The 17,554-nt window shown below is 36.7% G+C and overlaps 1 protein-coding gene across 2 annotated transcripts in view; it reads left to right on the forward strand.

The window, feature by feature from the left end:
• The first annotated feature begins 13,161 nt into the window (after positions 1–13,161).
• Positions 13,162–17,554, forward strand: part of LOC145687940 (uncharacterized) — a 50,919-nt gene continuing 46,526 nt past the window's right edge. For both annotated transcript variants that reach the window (XR_014131814.1, XM_081761515.1), the window contains exon 1: positions 13,162–13,412. Coding sequence is in view for 1 of the 2 variants with exons in the window: in XM_081761515.1 (XP_081617641.1) it covers positions 13,309–13,412 (104 nt within the window). In the remaining variant the exon portion in view is untranslated. The remainder of the gene's footprint in view (positions 13,413–17,554) is intronic.

Raw genomic sequence — 17,554 nt, forward strand, 5'->3', positions numbered from 1 at the left:
ACAAGTTCATTTCAGAATGTTTCCAAATATACTAATAATATTTATTACCGTATCATGAATACAAAAAGCTGGAACATAACTCAAATCTTACCAGGACACTATTATCATGTTGATGATATTCTATCTCAAATTAATCATTAAAGTTAAAGCATCAGTAAAACGAATTGAGGTTAATAGAGTAAGAAAAGATCAAGAGATCCATATAGAAGTACGCCTATCTCCTGAAATAGCCAGAATACTAGGGTTTGATCATATACAACAGGAAAATATTGCAGTTGTGCATCATGCTCGTTGTCCACCTGATTTACAAAAATCGCTACCTACACTTATGTATATTTACAGTGATGTTGTAGAACCACAAATGGTAGGTGATACTATAGCTCCATTGTTACGTATTATAAACACAAATATTACGGAGAATGGTATTAATAATGTACATATTTTTGACAATCCTCATTATGTCACCGTGCAACGTAAACAATTTGATCGAATTATTGATTTAAGAGATAGTACAGGTAATCCACTTCCTTTCCAATATGGCAGTGTATGTGTAAAATTACATTTTCGTAGACGTAATACGGTATTGTAAATCTCAACTTGTGTGAATATTAATAGTAAGAAAAAAGACAAAAATGCAGTGTGAGTGTATGAAATCAAAATTAGATTTATTTGCTGGCTTACCCACTCAAACTAGTATTATAGGTAATAAAATAGTTCCATATAAGCCTGTGACTTCAATATCTGTTAATGCACCAATAGAATTTGTTGTCCCCGGTTGATCTAAGTCATACAATGTTATATATTAAAGGTAAAATTACTAAATCAGATGGTTCTAATTTAACTTCTGCCGATAAGAAAATTGGTCCTGTAAATGATTTTCTCAATGCAATGTTCAGTGAAGTGCAATTATATTTGAATAATCAACTTATTTTCTACTCTTCACATACATATCCATATCGATCATATATTGAAAAACTACTAAATTATAATGCTAATGCTAAAACAACGCATCTTCAAACATCAATGTGGTTTAAAGATACTGCAGGTCATATGGACAGTGTGGCCGATGGTAATTTAGGATTTAAACAACGTTTTCTTCTCACTACTTTAAGTCAGTCATTTGAATTATTGGGTTATATTCATGCTGATATATTTAATCAGGAGAAATTTTTACTGAATGGTGTACAACTGCGTATTGAAATAATTCCAGCTAAACCTACATTTTGTCTAATGGGTGACGCAGATGCTGATGGAAAGGTTGTAATTACAGATGCAACATTGCTTGTGAAAAAGGTTGATGTATCACCAGCAGTTAAAATAGCACAAAATAAAGTATTACAAAATCCTAAATTTAGAATAAAATATCCTCTAACAAAAGTGCAGGTGAAGACAGAAACTTTACCACAAGGAATTATGGATAGTGCACTTCCAGATCTGTTTTCAGGCATAGTGCCTAAACGTATTATTATTGGTTTTGTTACTAATGCTGCTTTCAATGGTACTTATCAAACAAATCCATTCCATTTTCAACATTTTAGTATGTCGTTTTTTACACTGTATGTTGATGGAACGCCTGTACCATCCAAACAACTACAACCTGATTTTGATAATAAGCTATATATACAAGCATATTCTACGTTATTTAGAGGTTCACTTATTTATTATTCTAATCAAGGTAATGATATTTCACTTGCCGAATATCCTAATGGTTATACTCTAGTGGTGTTTGATTTAACTCCCGATTCTAGCGCTAGTGCTGCATTTCATACTAGTCCACAACGGCAAGGAAGTGTACGTTTAGAGGTTCATTTTAAAGAAGCACTGCCATCTCCTGTAACAGCAATTATTTATGGTGAATTCTCTTCAGAATTAGCAATTGATTTCCAGAAAATATATATTAAGTAATTTTTAAAAATGTTAAATACAATTGAACTTTATGAGGCACTACAACAAAATTTGCCTAAAGATCATTTTATTGGTGTGTATGCTGGAGATGAGCTACCGCTGTTTATTCATACATTTCCAGCCGCCATAATTATAAACACTGATTCTAGTGATAAGCCTGGAGAACATTGGGCTGCTGTTTATATATCTATATGTGTGTGGGAGAGTATTTCGATAGCTATGGTATACCTCCGTATATACAACATCATATAAGGTTTTTAAAACGAAACTGTCTGTATTATACATGGAATAATAGACGTATTCAAGGTGATTTATCTCAATTTTGTGGACATTACTGTTTACTATATCCAGCATGTCGTGCATCTGGTTATTCACTACGCGATTTCTTAAAGAAATCCTCACTCACCACTATTTATGCTAATGATATTATGCTTTATTCATTTATGAGAGTATGATGATGGTCACTGGCGCGAGATTAAGTTCTCCGTAAACCATGGTCACTGGCGCGAGATTAAGTTTTCCGTAAACCATGTATGTATGATGGTCACTGGCGTGAGATTAAGTTCTTCGTAAACCAGATGTTTGATGGTGACTGGCACGAGATTATGTGTGTGTGTGCGTGTGCGTGTGAATAACCAGTCGTTATTTTTTTAAACTCTGCCAAAATGTCTACAAAATGAATAGCCGTAACCTTTTAACTCCGCCATTGCCGGTCCCAAGCCCGGGATGAGAAAGGAGGAGGGTTGGGGGTTCCTACCCCCGTAAAAGAAAATAATCTCTGTTATGTTCAAATAGGGGTTGAAAAATAAAAGAGAAGAAGTTCACCGCTAAAATGGAGGTCGTAAAAGAGCCATCAACATAATAAGGGGTGGATAATGTGGAACGAATACATCTCTGCTATGTTCAATTAGGGGTGGAACAAATTTGCTATGTTCGTAGTCTTTTCTTAGGGGTGGAAAAAGTGGTCATCAAAGAGAATGAATACACGCCCTAGAATGACTATCTGTGCTACTGCTACGTCCACCCCTAAAATGGAGGTCGTAAAAGACCGTGGGTGGACGGTTCAGGGTGTACGATTGTAATTTTTCTATTATGTGCTCATTGTCTGCTATTTCTGTTATGTTAAAATAGAGAACGAATACATCCCTAAAAATGCTCATAAAAGGAAACGAGTACACCCCCTAAACTGCAGGTCGTAAAAGACCATGGCTGGACGGTTCAGGGTGTCCGTAGTCTTATGTAAGGGTTGGAACGAATACATCCCTGCTATGTTACGTAGTCTTATGTATTATCTGCTATGTTCAAATGGGGGTTGAAACGAATACATCCCTGCTATGTTACGTAGTCTTATGTATTATCTGCTCTACTATGTGTTCGTAGTCTCCATGTATTCTCTGCTATGGTAAAATAAGGGGTGGAAAAAGTGATCATAAAAGGGAACGAGTCCACCCCTTAAAATGTACTCATAAAAGAGAACGAGTACACCCCCTAAAAAGTGCTCATAAAAGGGAACAAATACACCCCTAAAATGGACGTTGTGAGACACCGTGGGTGGACGGTTCAAGGTGTTCGATTTCCCATGGGCTCCTGAATTGGGCGAATATGTTCCAGATCGATCATTTTTCTACCACTAGTGAGTGCAAAATGTTGAACGAAACCAAGATTTTTAAACAGTTATCGATAAATGTTAAAGAAAACTTAAAACTGAATGCAGCAAAGATTTGAAAATCATCAACCAATCAGATTGCACGAAAGATAGTGATCAACCAATCAAATTGCATCAACAATAACTTTGCCAGTGTCAGATTAAATCACCTTGTGACTAAATTTCAAAGTGTTGTAGCATGTATTGCATTTCGTGTATGAGTGATAAGATTCAATAAGGTTAGCTATCAGATTTCTAAAGCTCAAAGGCAAATCAACCACCACCAATGATCTTAAGCTATGAGCTGTGACTAAAGTTCAAAGTATTCTTTTAAATTTCGTCCCTTATGTTAAAATTCTGTTTACCATAATTCCCAAATTTAAACAATACTTCTCTCAATATACCTGTCTTAAAATTAACCATATCATTATATGTTCAATAAAGTCAATAATGTCCGTCAATTGTTTACCTTAGTAGAATCAACTGTTTTCTAGAAGTGTGTACCCAAACTTAAGAAGTGCCACAACAAAGGATATGAATCCCTGTACACTACCTCATCAAGGTCAATCACGTGGTACATCGTATTGCTTACGTTTATATTTGGCGGGAATAATCAAAACCAATGACGTAATTTCATTTTGACAATTCTCAAATTAACCTACAAAGTTTAAATGTACCGAAGTCCTGGACTCCTAATCACATCATAGGTCAATAACTGATCACGTGATCATACTCATATTTGACAATGATTTACCCAATGAATGAGATGCCATCCAATTTTAAGAACAATTACCAATTATTTATATGACAATAAGAAATGTACTCCTCACAAAATTTAAGATTGGTACACAAATACACCTGTGTCTTACGAAAAAAGTAATAAATCTTGTACTTATTCAATAACTAGCAGCGTTCACCCCGCTTCGCTGCGGTCACCCCGGAACGCAATAAACTTTGTTACTTAGATAATTTTTACTTTTTCGCTTTCAAGTGATATGATAAAAACCATAGAAGATTGCAGTAAATGTTAACATTATATCGCCTGTCATTTATGTTAACCCGCCCCGCTTCGCTGCGGTCACCCCGGAACGCAATAAACGTTGTTACTTAGATAATTTTTACTTTTTCGCTTTCAAGTGATATGATAAAAACCATAGTAGATTGCAGTAAATGTTAACATTATATCGCCTGTCATTTATGTTAACCCGCCGAGTGACACGGTCATGCGGGTTGCATATAAATACGTTTATTTTTACCTATGATGAACTAACAAAGGATTTGTACGTTATGGACACTTGAATGGTCAATTATCTCAAGACACTGGTAATTAAAAATTAAAGTGATATGATAAAAACCATCTAGGGTCCAAATCCTAATAACCCCCCAAAAATGAAAGAAATTGGTTCAGCCGTATTAGCGTGATGAGGGAACAAAGGATTTGTGCGTTCTCTTTTATATATAAGACTAGCAGCGTTCACCCCGCTTCGCTGCGGTCACCCCGGAAAGCAATAAACTTTGTTACTTAGATAATTTTTACTTTTTCGCTTTCAAATTGCAGTAAATGTTAACATTATAGCGCCTGTCATTTATGTTAACCCGCCGAGTGACCCGCTTCGCTGCGGTCACCCCGGAACGCAATAAACTTTGTTACTTAGATAATTTTTACTTTTTCGCTTTCAAATTGCAGTAAATGTTAACATTAAAACGCCTGTCATTTATGTTAATCCGCCTTGTGACACGGTTATGCGGGTTGCATATAAATACGTTTATTTTTATACCTATGATGAACTAATAACAAAGGATTTGTACGTATGGACACTTGAATGGTCAATTACCTCAAGACACTGGTAATTAAAAATTAAAGTGATATGATAAAAACCATCTAGGGTCCAAGTCCTAATAACCCCCCAAAAATAAAAGAAATTGGTTCAGCCGTATTAGCGTGATGAGGGAACAAAGGTTTTGTACGTTCTCTTTTATAATATAGATAAAGCCGTATCAAGAGAGATAAATAGGTCAATAACCTTTAAAATTTGAATATTTGTCCATAAGAGGGACACCAACTTGTTATTTGATAATTACCAAATTTAAAAGGGAACGTAAACATATAAAGGTAATAAACCTCTGTACATACCCATATAACGTGCTAAATCCTTATCAAAGGGGGTCAATAACCTCCGAAATTTGATTTTTCTTAGTTCTTTACCCATGAAAGGGAACGAGGTGGACCACCCAAATTTATAGTGGTACATATTGAAGTCCTGTACTATGATACCAAATGCTTATATTAAACAATTTCTAAAACCGAGTGGATGAGCCAAGATACCCCTCCCAAATTTTTAAAGGGTGTATCAATGTACCCATGTCTTATGATAGGAAATGAACGCATATACATGACCATATAACCATATAAAATAATAAGACCTCAACAAAAGGAGATAAATTGGGCAAAAAACCAAACACGTGGTACAACACATTGCTTATGTTTATATTTTGGCAATTTTTTACCCATGAAAGGGAACAAGTTGAACCACCCAAATTTATCATGATACATGTTGAGGTCATGTACTATGATACCGAATGCTTAAATTGGAAAATTTCCAAAATTTAAGGGGTTGGTCATGATACCCCTCCCAAAAATTTAAAGGGGTGCATCAATGTGCCTATGTCTTATGATAGGGAATGGCCAATATGCATGACCAAATAACCATATAAGGTAATAGGACCTCATCCAAGGGGATAAATTAGGTCAAAAGCCAAACACGTGGTACAACGTATTTCTTACTTTTATATTTTGACAATTTTGTACCCCTAAAAGGGAACGAGGTGGACCACCCAAATTTATAGTGATCTATATAGGGTTCTATAGTATAATACCAAATGTTTAAATTGGGCAATTTCCAAAATTAAAGAGGTGGGTCAAGATACCCCTCCCAAAAATTTAAAGGGGTACATCAATATACCCATGTCTTATGATAGGGAATAGACCAATATACATGACCAAATAACCATATAAGGTAATAGGACCTCATCAAAGGGGGTGAATTGGGCCTAAAGCCAAACACATAGTACAACGTATTGCTTACGTTTATATTTTGGCAATTTTGTACCACTAAAAGGGAACGAGGTGGACCACCCAAATTTATCATGATACATGTTGAGGTCATGTACTATGATACCGAATGCTTAAATTGGAAAATTTCCAAAATTTAAGGGGTTGGTCATGATACCCCTCCCAAAAATTTAAAGGGGTGCATCAATGTGCCTATGTCTTATGATAGGGAATGGCCAATATGCATGACCAAATAACCATATAAGGTAATAGGACCTCATTCAAGGGGATAAATTAGGTCAAAAGCCAAACACGTGGTACAACGTATTTCTTACGTTTATATTTTGACAATTTTGTACCCCTAAAAGGGAACGAGGTGGACCACCCAAATTTATAGTGATCTATATTAGGGTTCTATACTATAGTACCAAATGTTTAAATTGGGCAATTTCCAAAATTAAAGAGGTGGGCCAAGGTACCCCTCCCAAAAATTTAAAGCGTTACATCAATATACCGATGTCTTATGATAGGGAATATACCAATATACATGACCAAATAACCATAAAAGGTAATAGGACCTCATCAAAGGGGGTGAATTGGGCCTAAATCCAAACACATGGTACAACGTATTGCTTACGTTTATATTTTGGCAATTTTGTACCACTAAAAGGGAACGAGGTGGACCACCCAAATTTGAAGTGATCTATATTAGGGTCCTATACTATAATACCACATGTTTAAATGGGCAATTTCCAAAATTGAAGGGGTGGGCCAAGGTACCCCTCCCAAAAATTTAAAGGGGTGCATCAATATGCCTATGTCTTATGATAGGGAATGGCCAATATGCATGACCAAATAACCATATAAGGTAATAGGACCTCATCAAAGGGGGTGAATTGGGCCTAAATCCAAACACATGGTACAACGTATTGCTTACGTTTATATTTTGGCAATTTTGTACCACTAAAAGGGAACGAGGTGGACCACCCAAATTTGAAGTGATCTATATTAGGGTCCTATACTATAATACCACATGTTTAAATGGGCAATTTCCAAAATTGAAGGGGTGGGCCAAGGTACCCCTCCCAAAAATTTAAAGGGGTGCACAAATGTACCTATGTCTGATGATAGGGAATGGACCAATATACATGACCATATAACCATATAAGGTAATAGGACCTTATCCAAGGGGATAAATTAGGTCAAAAACCAAACACGTGGTACAACGTATTGCTTACGTTTACATTTTGACAATTTTGTACCCCTAAAAGGGAATGAGGTGGACCACCCAAATTTATAGTGATCTATATTAGGGTCCTATACTATAATACCAAATGTTTAAAATGGGCAATTTCCAAAATTGAAGGGGTGGGCAAAAGTACCCCCGCCAAAATTTAGGGGTTTGTCATGGTACCCCAGCCAAATTTTAAAGGTCGTGGTCCTAAATAGCCCTAGGTCATTGACCCCGGGCCAACGTCATTGACCTTTGACCTATGACGTCACAAAAGTCGGGGTCAAAGTCCTAACTCGGGCCAAGACGGGCCTCTACTACTTAATGTATCTGACTTACCTATCGAAACTGTTATCTGTCGAAAATATTTAGAAATTTGGGATCTTACAACGGTGTAAGCCTCATCTCCATCATGTACCGGTGCTATTCCATCAGTTGTAGCTCAGAATACTTCTTAAATGAACGCAACAGAATGGGGATGAAACTAATGCGCAACACGGTACTTAACTGTAAAATTACATTTAAACGAAATTCAAATGTCTTAATTTTGAAAATGACTAGTTTGGGAATAGGTGTGAGAGAGAAAGGATATAATTAAGAAATAAAGGAAGAGCATTAGAATGACATTCCGTTATGACTGCTGTCGTCCTGGTCATCTGAATGATGAAGAGTTTGCCTTGGAGGAAGCTGGATGTGCTGGAGTCAACCAACAACTGGAAATCAATGCTGCTGGACTGCTAGGGACGTCGAATTCTCTCTGCGATGATGCGTCTTTTATGATGATATTCTTCTATACCTTCGTGCCCCTACTCTGATGTCAAACTCAAAATGTGTCTGCGGCGATGAACCGGCAGAATGGGATTCTCGGGACATGGAGTCGGTCGTTCTCCATTGGTGGGATCTGCTTGCGTCGTCGATGATCCTGCACCTTCCTAAACTTCGTGACGAATACCCCTTGTTGATGTGTCCTCCGTGGTTTTGTTTGGTTGCAAAACGATGAGTCTGGAGTTCAATGAATAGGGAAGTATCAAGCTGTGCGGAAAGGTATGCGGAAATGCAAGAAGGAAACTAGTCGTGTTTATTAACAAATATGTGATTACAGAAGCTGTCTGGAAATGTACAATCATAATAAAAAGTTTTTATTCCTTTGGATTTTGAAGTGAGTTCATGATTCTGTAGAACATAACCGCAATTTAATAAATAACTGAAAGTAATTTAAAAGTTTACACAGTTATCTTACAATCATGTCACTATGATTACACTGATACTTCACATAATAAAACTTCCACCAATTCCTTGAAATAAGCTCCATCACTTAGTAATTCCCAATAAGCTTCATAAAATTTCTCTCTTGTTTAAAGTCTAACAACATTGTGATTGCATACACGTAAAACATGCCATCTTCAACTCTGGTACTTGCGATTATAACCAAATCACGGATTTCCAAAGACTTTTTAGCTACATGCATACAATCATGAGCACAATCATGATAAACATCCATCGCATATTAATGGTTTATTCAAATGACACTTTTCAATAGCGTCCTTTACATAAAGGTTCCACATATCTTGAGTCACAATTACAACTTTTCCGACATCGTATTGTCGGGGATACCGGCCGTGTTGGCGATACAGTACTTGATGGTATTTCTGTAAGTATATTATCAATTTCGTCCTTTGAGGTTGTGTACATTTTTTCCTCGTCAGATATTGGTTCACGCTTAACAACAGTTTCATTAGCTTGCCTGTTCTCGAGAGACTCCATTATGTGTCTATATATAAAATTTTCCTAAAAGCCGTATTTAAACGATTTTCAACGTCCACAACTTCCACACCGCAAGCCATTCACATGTTCACAAGTGATTTCGCCTATTGTGTTAGTGCCATGGTTATTCCGTCCAAGGAAAGTCATTATCCTACGCAATGTATAACACTTTCACCATAGCAGGGCCCATTGCATTATCGTCATGCTTATTCCTGTCACGTCAAGATCATTGGCCCAAACGAGTACGTTGTATGTAACAACTTTCACTGTCGCAGGTTATCATCGTCTAAACTTGTTCCAAAGCAAGCGAAAACTCGTTCAGTTTCACGAGTCCGGAAGAAGCTGGCGTCCCATCACAGCTCTCCGCATCGTCTTCACCCAAGTATACAGTATGTACCAATTAATTTTTTTACACCAATGTCATAATGGCCGAAGGTACATTATATGTATACACCTGTAAAAATAATGGTCGAAAGAATACATATGTCCCGAATGAATAAATTTATTCTCTCCTCCATTCTCATTATACTATCGCCGCCAATTTTAACATAATAATATACCGTATGGTGTATGTAATAAATATTAACATCTCACAATTTTCGTATGTTAACAAAAATTCCAACGAGATCATAAGTGCTGAACTAATTAAAAAGTGTACGGTATACTAAAAATTGCGGAGGCACTTCTCTCTGAACTGTAGGGGTAACGGAAACCACTTCAAGAGCCATATTAGCCAGTCGTATACAATATGTATACGTACCACTGAAAATAGAAGGCCATATTGGCCGAAGAAATTAAAAATAAAAATTGAAGGTCGTTCATCCCTATAGTACACGTATGTTTGCGTAATAATAAGGCGTTTCACAATGACGTCCTTCCAACGTATCATAATAATAATACCCGCTAATTTTAATGATAATATTTCATGTGACTTACGTACTGGTTAAAACAAGAAAGAGAAATCCGCCCGCAAGGCAAAAGAGAGAATAGGACAATGGCAGCCATCTTGGATGGTCCTTTAACCATTTTTACCTCATTTTCTACTAGGCCACATTTCTTTAAAAAGACAGACGTCATAGACTTTCGAGCTTGGTGCAACAGGGTAGGGCGAAAACTGTGGCACAATTAATAACAGACGTTAGCAATGGACAAAGTAAGAGTGTGTCTGAGCACACAATTCACAGTTCATTGTAAGATATTGCCCTGTATACCTAATGTCTCACATGTGTAGTAGTGCTAACCATACGACATGATCCTCAATCACAGGAATGGGCATGTGCCAATCGTCATTGGATAACATAACAATAGCACAAGACTGCATGGTTCGATGAATCACGATACTGGCTTCATGATGTCGATGGGCGGGTCAGTTTACGTCGCCGTCCAGAATAATAGTTGCTCGAGGCGTGTAGAGCAGGTTGACGGCTGGCCAGTATGATTATGATTTGGGGAACCTTTACATTTTCGTCCATGAACCAAATAGTGCATGTGGATGGCTCCAAGACTGCTCCTAGATGTTGGCCGGTCATTGCTGATCACGTACATCCATTCATCTCCATCATATTTCCAGCTGGGTATGACATCTTTCAGTAAGATAACGATTCTTGTTACAAGGTCAATGCTATGGTGCAGTAGTTCGATAATCATAGTGGTGAACTTCAACTGTTGCAATGGCGCTCAAACTCACCTTATCTTAATCCAATTGAACACTTTGGGTGTCATTGATCACCTTTTTGTGTCATTGGAAGTAAGATTTAAATTCATCGACTTCCTTCGTGGGATATACAGTAGATAAGTGGCTTGTGTGTGCACATGTGGGCACCATGCCTGTAACCACTTATCAAGGTCTCATTGTTTCGATACCAAACTGCATTGTTGTTGTCCAGGAAGAAATAGGTTGACATACCAAATATCAAGTAGGTGATCATAATGTTCTGGTTGGTCAGTATATATTAGTAGCATAATACCACAGATGGGTGATATTTTTCTCAATCTTGATTACTAAAACCCAAGAAAGTTGACATTTACTAAATAATCAATGAATTCCTCTTCAAAACGGTTCATCGGTTCGGGATATTGTGAGCGTGATAAAGAAGTTTTGGTGAGTTTTGATATCTTAGTTGCGAGCACTTGTTTTAATTATTTATTTGTTTATTTTAGGAAGAAGCTGTTCTGTTAAGAATGTTTTTAGTTCCACTGAATTGATTAGTAATAATAGTAAACTATTATTTTAGAAAAAAGATCCTGAGACGAATATTCGAACCCAAGAGGAACGGGAATGGCGGAAACTTCATAACGAGGGACTACATAATTTATACGGTATAACAAATATTGTTAAAGTCATCAGCCCTTATGCAGAGTCGCTCCGACATATGATTAACGTCATACTAAAGGTCTAACTATTGCAGGAAACATATTCTAATCGAACTCTTTAGAATGGCGCTAATCACGCGTCAGAACGTCTCTGCTTAAGGCCCATTAAGTCTAGGATGCTTAGGTGGGCAGGTCATGTAGCCAAACGGAAGAAAGTAGGAACGCTTTCAAAATGTTAACTAGAACACCAATCGGAAAACGATCATAAGGATAGAAGTCAGTGGAGAGCTTTTATGAACGCAGCATTGAATCTCCGGGTTCCATATGCCATAGAGTTAGTAAACTATTATATTATGTGCAATTTTCGTGCACAATATGAGCAAGTAGAGACTGATTCGATGTGATATCCAGTCAAAAATGCATTCTCTACAAATTTTGCTTGCCATCGTCAACTTGGAACAAGGGGGCTAGTTTTGACATTTGGTGGGCAAGCGCATGCGTCCTTGGTTTCACTAATGAAAGTTAGAGTGTACCGCAATGTGATTTGTGCGGCGAGATGGTTGGCCAGTGGCGTATTTACGATTTTGTTTCGGGAGGGGCTTTGCTAACTTTCGGGGGAGCTTTGCCTGGATATGTGAAAATTCTGCAAGATATTTCATTTACTTTACTATACTAAGTAAGATTTCGGGGGGAGGCTTAAGCCCGGAAGCCACCCCCCTAAATACGCCACTGGTTGGGTGTATGTTTGACAGAGTGAAATGAAATGTGACCGTATGCCTCGTATTCCGTAAGCTAAGTTGGTGGTTAACCACATTAGTGCTCATTCCTTATGAGGCTCTACAAAACAAGCAACAAATAATCGTCTTTATCACAATATTTGCGTTGCGTCGACGCAATCTGTTATGAATTAGCCGACTCATAAAATTCCTACATGTTGTTAACATAAAGCGCAGTTTTGCATTGCGTTGAAGCAAACAGTTACGGAATTGGGCTCAGGGAAAAAAAGATATATTTATAATTATATGATTTACGTTCTTATATATCGAAACAAGCTACTCCAAATTTATGTGAATAGATATATGCATTGCTAGGCTGTGGCTGCTTCTTTTTATTTTGAAGAAGTCAGAAAACTGCATTTTATACGTACTTATTATTACAGGTCGATATAATTTTCAAATGAAAAAAAATCTGTAGTTACTAAATTTTATAAGGTATTCTGTGCCTTTGTTAATCGTTAATTTGTAGGACTTGGCAATCTTGCGAATCGTATCAAGACTATTCATGTCAGAGAAGAGCTTGAAACGATAGTTTAGCGGTGTGGTGATGTTAAAATTTTATTAAAGTTTCATATACTTAGTGTGAAATAATTAATGTGAAGTGAAATTAATGTGAACGAGAATGGAGAAATTCAAAAATTTTGGACAAAAGTTGGAATCTATTAAATCTAAACTCGAGATCTGTGAAACTGAACCGTACTACTCGCCATTTCGGCTTGGATCCAGGTAAATTGTCTTTGAATGAGAATAGAATTGATAATGTCAGTCAAACTGAAATAAATTTAATTTTTTGTTGTTGTATTCAGATATTAGTTACCATAGTTTTATATGATAAGAAACTGTATTAGTTTCTGAAAAATGTTGCTGTGTTGATAGGCCTAACGTGGAGTGCGTGTGGCTTTGTATTGCAACATGGAACGCGGGTGTTTGTACTTAATGTCATCAGCATTTTAAGAGGTACAGAGACATGTAATTTGAAGCAACCCAGTCTCATAGAATCGGTATGTAGTTGTATGTGAGCATATATTTATATTTAATTTTATGTAACGTTTTAAATTCAATCGGAGATACGGATATTGTAGGTATATGTTATGCGTCCTGCATGAGTTTGACGTGCGTCATTATTACCTTGTTTTCGTTTAGCCCGCCTTGTACATACTGCCATTTGTGTTTCATTGATGGATGCACCGTATTGTTTTCGGTTGTTATAGTTTATTATTATTATTATAACGTCCGTTGTAAAAGTGAGAAGTGTCGCACCGTTAGTTTGTTTACAATTGTTTTTGAGTGGACGTGTCTTTGGGTCAGGTACGGTGACCGGTGTTTTATTGAGTTTTCTTTACGAAGTGGCTGAACTAATATATAAAGTTTTTACATGATATATGAATCGGTGAGGTTTACAATAGCCCATTAAATTTAAAAGAAGTAAAACTTGGACTTTTCTCTTAATGATTTTCTAAGACGATGTGGACTGTTATTACTTTGGTGCATGTTCAAATAATTGCGTACAGATTGACAGTATGTATGCAAGGTTTGTGCTTCCCATTACGGTATAAAAACCCGTCCTGACGTGCTCTATAAAAACGACACTGGAAAATATATAAACCAAATTGTGTTGTGTGGCCACTAAAAGCATGAATGTTAATTAATCGAGTCAGGGCAGGGAACATTTGCGGGAATCCGTCCGCAGGGAGCACACACGTCAGTGACGAGGAGAGTTCGCTCATTAACGAGTTACGCGCAACAAATACTGGATATCATACACTCATTTTAATACTGGTATAGCACTTGTAATGGTTTGACACTATACCGGTATTTGTAAACATTAAATGCTGTTTTTTCACATTGTGCAGAAATGCTTCGAAGTGGAAATTAATGTCCTAGACAGTCCTCTTTAATATGCACTCATTCATTGTAACAGTAAAATCAAAATTTTTATGTAGCTATGAATCCAGTACCTATGAATCTTGGTGCAAGCTTATGTTTGTGTCTTCTCAGAGGTGGTCGGGTCATTTTAATTCAAGATAATCTTTGCCGATCTAGGGTGAAGCTTGAATTCAACACTCGTAGAAAAAGTATTGTATGGTAAAGAGTGACGGTTAACCAGAATACTGAATTGACATTATTGTTTAAGGATCAGTGTGCCACACAAGCTAAAGGTTGTTTTTTCTTTCTTTGGAGAGGATTTAATTATTTATTTATACATTTTCTGTGATTTAACGTAATCTGTGTTCTTAAACTGGTAACGTATGAGGCATCCCTCGGACTATCGATAGAAGGAAGAAAGCGGGTTGTTAGAGTGTATTAGGTACCATCCGACACTTGCTTGGTGTGAATGAGGAAAACCCAGCAAGAACCTCATTCAGGACGGTTGTCCTGAAAAATGAGTTACAGCTTTTCGACCAAGTGTCCGCACTGGAAATCAAACCCGAGACCTCTCGCACCATAGACTACGGCGTAAGCGTATTCACTACGCAGAGCCACTGTGGAGTAAAGTTTTCCGTGGTATCTCCTTTACAATGGCTCTGTGCAGCTACAGTAGATAAATCGGCAAGAACCTGTCTATAACAGAACACAAAGGCAAGAATTTATTCTATAGTATTATCCGTAATATGTGTAGTAGCAATGAAGGGGTCAAAGGATTTTACCACTTTCGCTCTCAACCTAAGTGCAAGGATCTTAAACTCGTATTTTTGGTTCAAAACAATACGTCTGCTAGCTTAGGTCCTTTCTGTACCAAGATTTAATATTTAATTCACATGGTATTGCCGAGCGAGTGAAGGCAGGTTAGAGCCCTGCAAGGCTCGTTTTCTGTCTTTCTTACAGCTCAATGGGAAGTGGAATCTGTATTCTAGAACCTTGCCGGTAAAGAAAGCATAGGCCGGTGTAAGCTAAAACAAAAATTGCAATTCTGTCTTTAGAAATCAATGCAAAACATAACCATAGTTAGTTTCATATGGAACTCAGGACTCGGGTATCCAACAGAAGCAAATGATAATCAAATATTGGCGGAAATGCATCGTGCTTGACCTGTCCATAGTGCTAATAAACAGTGACAATAGTTTGGAAGAATGTCATCATGGCGCGAGAGATTATAGTTGATTGAAACGCCCCTTAAAAAGTACGTTCTTTCGATAATGTGCTCGGACACTTTTAAGCGTGTACACTTATGCATACAAATGTCGAGTTACTTAAGCTATGGCCAATTTTTTGTTTGATGATTTTTTTATGTAATTTGCTCTGTGATCGTAGCTTGGGAAATGAGCTTTTAAACAATATTTACACGTCATCACTCAGGTGTCCAGAACGATTCCACGTGCTATGTTTTAAAAATGGATTGTCTCTTTGTAAGGAATATTTTCTTGCAAATATTGCCAGTTATGAAGTGCAGAGAAATCGTTTATTTTGTCCTTATAAATTATTTTGGGAGTGTAAATGGCAGGTCTTTATGAAGAGAGATGCTGAGAACGACAACCGAAATCCAGTTGACACAGATTCTTATATTGAAAATAACTACTTAGTTTTAAGGTTCGTTGAGTTTAACAGATGCATCAGTCTTTTATGATCACAAACTACATTAGACGTATACGTTTTATTATAAATCTACATTAAAACCGGCAGTATTTCCGACGACGATCATAACATGTGGTAGAATAATGCAACTCGATCAGTAATTTCTTCAAGAAGGGATTTTCGCTAATACACGCGTAATTTAAATCTTTGTGAACAGCGATAGCTTCCAGTGATACATTGGATCATCTTTGGAACTTGACTCCATAAGTGATTCAGGTTGAAGGAAGGAATCGTTTCAAACTAGAGCAAATGAGCTGTAATCCACCATGAAAACTAGATACCGAAGAATTATTGTGCAATAGAGGACACTTTTTAAGTAAGAACTTTGGTTTTTTGACTGCAAATCTGTAAGAGTTTCGATAGTTGGATGATTACAGGTGAATCTTGTAAGTAATTTTTTATAACTGTAATTTTTCGAACGGTCAACATAAGTATACCGTACTATAAATTTCCTTTGATACTTCGGACTTAACTCTAGGTACAAAAGGGTACATGCTTACACAGTGTTGGACTATGATACTAATGCTTTAAAAAAAAATGTCCTAAAGTGCAGCGACGCTGCCGTTAAGATTCGCAGCATCCCAAGTATATATATATCAGGGTGGAAAAAAATCATGATTTTTTTTTTTAAATCATTTTTTTTATTTAAATCGATTTTTTTGATTTAGATCAAATCTTTCTCCTCGTATAATACAAGTCGCAAACTGAAGAAAAAGCATTAGGAATTAGTATTAAATGCTAATTATGCCATTTAAGTGAAAGAATTGGGGTTGAATTTTGAATTATCCCCAATCGTTAACCTATATCAATCCCAAACAATGTTTCTTAACCCTTTTAAATTATGGCTCTTTTTTAAAAGTAAATTATAGACTTTGTCAAGCAGCTACAAAATCATCTTTATTTATCCTAGGATCATGGTACATACATCACTCTCTTTAGAATAGAACAGCTTTTGAAACGGTAACATTCACATTTCCCTATCATGTCCCTGAAGCGGGAAATTTTGAGACTAATCGGCATTTCTTTAACTTTTTAAAATTTTGATTCCCCTGTGTTAACGCACAGATCTCAAAATCAACTGGGAAATCTAAATGTGTGTATAGAATTTCAAGCTTCTTTCTTGAGTAGCAAGGGTGAGGAAACTATTTAACAATGAGCTAAGAACATTCCCAGAATGCCCCAGATAACCCGGATGTGATATAAAATTTCCTCAGACATCCCTATTTATCCTAGGATCATGATTTGTACATTATTCTCTTCAGAATAAAACAAATTTTCAAACGATACCCTTCAAA

This window comes from Thermobia domestica, chromosome 6, assembly GCF_964235325.1.
Source record: "Thermobia domestica chromosome 6, izTheDome1.hap1.1, whole genome shotgun sequence".
Lineage (NCBI taxonomy): Eukaryota > Metazoa > Arthropoda > Insecta > Zygentoma > Lepismatidae > Thermobia > Thermobia domestica.